General features: G+C 44.4%; 1 protein-coding gene across 3 annotated transcripts in view; it reads left to right on the top strand.

Annotated features, from left to right (window-relative positions):
- Positions 1-1,170: 1,170 nt before the first annotated feature.
- The window catches only part of LOC113214378 (uncharacterized), a 45,409-nt gene continuing 41,621 nt past the window's right edge, over positions 1,171-4,958 (top strand). For all 3 annotated transcript variants that reach the window (XM_052272778.1, XM_026433724.2, XM_052272777.1), the window contains exons 1-3: positions 1,171-1,257; positions 1,386-1,547; positions 3,895-4,024. In XM_052272778.1, coding sequence (XP_052128738.1) covers positions 1,215-1,257; positions 1,386-1,547; positions 3,895-4,024 — 335 coding nt within the window. In that variant the 5' untranslated portion in view covers positions 1,171-1,214. The remainder of the gene's footprint in view (positions 1,258-1,385; positions 1,548-3,894; positions 4,025-4,958) is intronic.

Genomic DNA, 4,958 nt, shown 5'->3' with positions numbered 1-4,958 from the left:
GCCAAAATGACGAGTTACCCCCTAGGAGACCATAAAAAAATGGCGACTTTTTTGGACTTAATTTTTTTCTCCCACGCAACAATAATTTAGTCGGCCCTTGAACGGCCCCCAGTGAGGTCCCACGATGGAGGTGGAGGTTTTTCTGTGGTCAAGTGGGGTATCGCGGATCCAAAAAGGTATAGTAGGTTTACATGGCAGTTTTGGTCGAGGCCAAACATTTATATCAATGAGTGAGTCAGTCAGTGGGAGCGCAGTTGTATAGTATTGTTGATAATTTGAGTGTACCTCTTGCATTACTACACCGGGAATCCGAATGATGGCGGAACCGACGCACAGTCAGACGGGGCCGCTGGCGAGATCAAGCCGTCGATTTTATCACGTAAGTGAAATAAGCAATGCGCTGCCCCTTCGAAGCGCCTCGTCGTGGGACAGTACCATGAATAACAGTTTGACAATGCTGCGGTGATTTCGTTACCGTATTAAATATCAGAAAAATCTTGACCATGTCGCCTCTGCCATCTCGTGATAATACAGCCTGTTTTCAGCCCCGTTTCAACTATGAAAGCAATTTACGCTGTCGCGTTTTTTTTTTCGTGGACTCTGAACCCCACTTCGTGCTATCGAAGCACATTACCGCCCTTTCTGTCGAAGTTGAGTTCGTTATGTCGCGGTTCAGCGGGGAAAACTACTCAGTCTACACTCTAAATATAAGGGGAAAAATTTGTTCCTAGAAACGGAACAGATTCGTACCCTCCCCCCCTCCCAAAAAAATCATTGGCAACTTCTAAAGGGGTTTATTCAAATTGCGCTCAATATTATTAAGCTCCCTTGCAACCCAATGTTTGGTCCGTACGCTGAACCTTACCAATATTTCAGGTGGTTAAACAAATGAAAGGTAGGGAAAGCTGTGTATCTGGAGTGGTTGTTCCTTCGGACATCGTTTGAGACTTTGCATAATGGTACGCTGATGTGTCACAGCACAACTGTGTTCCACGAGACACCTTATGGCCCGTCACATGAGACGTGGTCTGGCGTGGCGGACAACTTTCTTGTGGGAAGGGGTGCTGCGTGCGCACCGGATGTTGATTATCACAGCGTTAAAGAAAAACACACGCAGGACACAGCCTGGAAGATAACACGACCTCAAGTATGCTAACAAGGAGCTATAAACTACAGGACGTTTGCGACAGCAACAGTAACGCTGGCCACCAGACATGACAAGGACACAGCTGCTCACCTTACTCAGTGTGCTTCTAGGTATGCGGCAAGGCGGGCCTTTTTTAAGCCTCGGAAACGATTAACGACTGCTGCTTCCATTTCATTTTATTGTTTCACGGCTTTACGAAGGCTCCAAACAAGTAGAAATTGTACAACTTTGAATCCAGGTGTTTTTGCGCTAAGTGAGGGAAACCGAAGAGGACACTGTCAAGAGTTCTGTCCAGCTATTGTCGACCCAGTATGCGCAGTAGAATCAGGAAAACCTGATGGCGAGAGGCCGTTTGACAATGACTGCTTGAGAAGGCAATACAACTGCCTTAATAACGTTCGTAAGTGTTAATTCATAAAACTTCGCATTGAGCATAACTCAGCAACAATACAGACGTCGCATGCCCTTCGAGGCGATGCACTAGGAAAAGTGTGCAGCTGAGACGCATACGGTTGTGTTGCCCGCTATGGTGAAACGGTTAATAGGGGAGTTGTCTGGAAGCAGATGGTTTGGGAAGAAGTATGAGAGGGTTAGAAATGGTATGAGAAATTGGGCGGTAAACCAAGTGCCAATCAGGCAACAGCCACGCTCATCGCAGATTGGTCAACGCCACAATTTCTCATTCCATTACCGATAATCTTGTTTTTCTTTCCTGCTTCATCCGCTTCGAGATAACTTCTCTGATGGAAATGAGAGTACTAAAAGCTGTTCAACAGTACATTTTTGAACACTTAAAAGTGTCTGAAATTTTTCGACCAACCCCGCAGTTGACTACTTCAAAGTACTCAACTTTACTGTAGAACACTTTTCAGCATGCAAATATCCCGTGATACACTTAAAAGTGTGGAACGTAGTGTTGAGCACTTGCAGCTTCCATGCATGAGCTCGACACCTCAATCATCGCAAAGCATGGTGCAAGAGTAGTATGGCAAAATGAATATTTAGCAAGCTGTAACTTAAGAAGTAGTAAACTTCGTAACAAATTGGTGTCAAACGCAGACCTTGTTTTTACCGAGTACGACCTCGTTTATCCACTGCGCAACGCATTTGAACATTTCATCCGCGGCGTGAGCTTCTACCTCCGCGCCACGGTCACACCGCGGGTACCAGTCCGTTCCTTTGTCTGAAGACAGCCCTTCACAAACACGAACTTCGAAGTTTTCATAGCGTTACTAGTACCAGCAGAGTCATAGTGGTGCGAGACTTGGAGAAGAGGGGTGGCTGAAATTTCTAAACGTGTTGCGCGTTGGGTAAACGGTGTCGTACTCTAACCCTAGTTCATGGTGAAGCATGTGCCACCCAAACGGCAGCGTGCCTTTTACTTCGTTGGCCTAAATCACTATTCGTCGTGCTGCAGATTACAAGCGGTTGCCGTACCGCTGCCATGTGTACATCCCTACCAACACCCAGATTATCACTCGTCGAATCAAGAATGTGTCATAATAATGTGCTTATAGGAAGCAGCAATTATTATAGCATATTGAAGTCGACAACAACGTCCGCTTCCAGTAAAAAGCAACTAGACGAAGAATAAAGTGAGAATATTAAACGTGACCAACTTCATTTGCGAAACAGCCAACGTTTTTATTGCCTCTGTTATCATTTCATTTATTTTATTTTATTTTATTAAAACTTCGTACTTAACAGGCAGCGCCTGGTGGTGAGCTTTTATAATTTGAACAGAGATGGCCTCGGTGGACGAAAAGAGAAAATAAAGTAAATATAAGATAATACAAAGTAATAAAAAGTAAGGCAATAGTGCGTACCATTGTTCTTAAATCTGAAACAAACTACAGCTAAAACGGGTATAAGGATAAAGAACAAATAACTTTTATCTTATTGGCAAAAACGGTCATAATTAAAGTCCGTTGAAGTCTATAAGCTTTATTATAAGACAATGTCGGCAGATTAATAGAAATGTACAAAACAGATAAAAAATATTAAAAACATAAAAAATAGATTAAAATAATATTTTTTAAAAAATAAACGTGGTCAGATGGTACTCTTGTATATCAGAATAAGATTACTGGGCTTAAAACCCAGGGACCTGGCTCAGAGTTAACGCCGTATACTTTAATTTTTCTCCGTGATGCTGTTGGTGAAGGCATCGAGCATACATAATGATTCATGTTAACGTACTCGTGCAATGCTGAGCGACGACGTTGGAGGGTTCCACTCATGCTCACCTCATACCAAACACCTAAGCAACCTGCACCCCGGTGACTGCTGGTAGGCGGTTTCATAGGTACATGAGGGAGAGTAATCGTTCTCTTTTTGCCCTGTAAGTACTTGAAGCCAACTCAAGAAACAGACATCTACATAAAAGTACAAAAAAACGTTTGGCATCAATAAAAGGAATGGCACTTTAGAACAAAAAGAACCTGAGGAAATAAATTGATAGGAACATTTTTATCATTAAAACGTGTTCTTTGTCTTGTCGTTAGGATACGCGTTGTATACAAAAATCTCACACTCCCCATTTAAAGCAATTAATTTTCTACGCCAAGTCTGTCATACTCCGATTTCACCAGGTGGCATTTCCTTCAGAGTGCACTCCAGATTGCGGCACAAAACATCCCCGGTGATGTCCTCTCTGCCATCATTTTCCTTCCCCATCCTTTCGAAAGAGCCAGCCGCCCGTAAAGTTTTTTTATACAACATTTCTGCCTCCTTCTGTGACTTTTCAGCTGCTGCACGCCCAATGGGGGGAGGTAATGATGGGCAGGAAAGGGGCCAGCCCTGTGCCCTTTCCTTCGCGAGGCCTGGCAATAGGCGTTGTGGGGCTTCCATCATTCTTCGCCTGAAGTTAAAAGCAGGGTATGAATTGAATGAAAAACCACATAACGCAAGGCATGCTCAACTGTCACACTGCCACACACAGTTCTTCAAACTCACCTACTTCTGTTGCAAAGGAAGGACCTCCACGGGGCTTTTTCTTTTGTCTTGCTTAGAAGTATAGAGGGTTGACATACTTGAGTTGGTGTAGCGGGTATTTTAAGTTCCAAGTTCATATTCCTTGAGCTAGCTTCTCTGTCCTCTTCTGCATTGTAAGCGTCCAGATCAAAATATCCTGATCCATCAAACAAGTCATCAGGTTGTGCTGGGGCCACCTGCTGGACAGAGGAGAGCATATATTTTGTTTAACCCTGGTTTACCTGTAAGCCTATTTTGGCGCACTCTGTCAGGCTTCAAGGAGTTGTTCCCGCGTGTCTGCATTCAGCACTATGTCGTCGGCATATGCTAGGAGGGTTACCTGCGGCGCCATCAGCGCTAGCACCCTCCTAATAGCCGACTCCAGAGCCAGATTGAACAGTTGCGGCGAGAGGGCGTCCCCTTGCCTAACACCCGCCAGAGTTTCAAAGGCCTCGGACAGAAATCCTAGGATCCGCACTCGGTTCCTAGTAGTCCTCCCTATCTCTCTCAGTCTCTGCCAAAGCACCGCCTTGAAAATGGAGTCGTAGGCTTTTGCAAAATCAAAACTAGAAGGTGTGAGTCTAATTGGAATTCCCGCCGTTTGCTGATAATAGTCCTGACTGCATGGATATTAAGGTCCGTCGAAATGACACTTTTTTCGATATTGATATCGGCTCACCGTGGAAAATGTTCTACTAGTAGAGGTGATTAACGGTGCGAAATCGTTTTTCTGTGTGACCACTCCTTCATGCCCCAGTAGAGCCTTGAAAATCGAAAAAAACAGCAAAAACAGTGAAATGTAGGCAACCCGCTTTACACCGTTGGAAGGGCACCAGGT

This window comes from Frankliniella occidentalis, unplaced genomic scaffold (genome assembly GCF_000697945.3).
Source record: "Frankliniella occidentalis isolate FOCC.00 unplaced genomic scaffold, Focc_3.1 Scaffold224, whole genome shotgun sequence".
NCBI classification, from domain to species: domain Eukaryota; kingdom Metazoa; phylum Arthropoda; class Insecta; order Thysanoptera; family Thripidae; genus Frankliniella; species Frankliniella occidentalis.
Note: the sequence above shows the minus strand (reverse complement) of the source record. Positions and strands in the feature narration are given on the sequence as shown.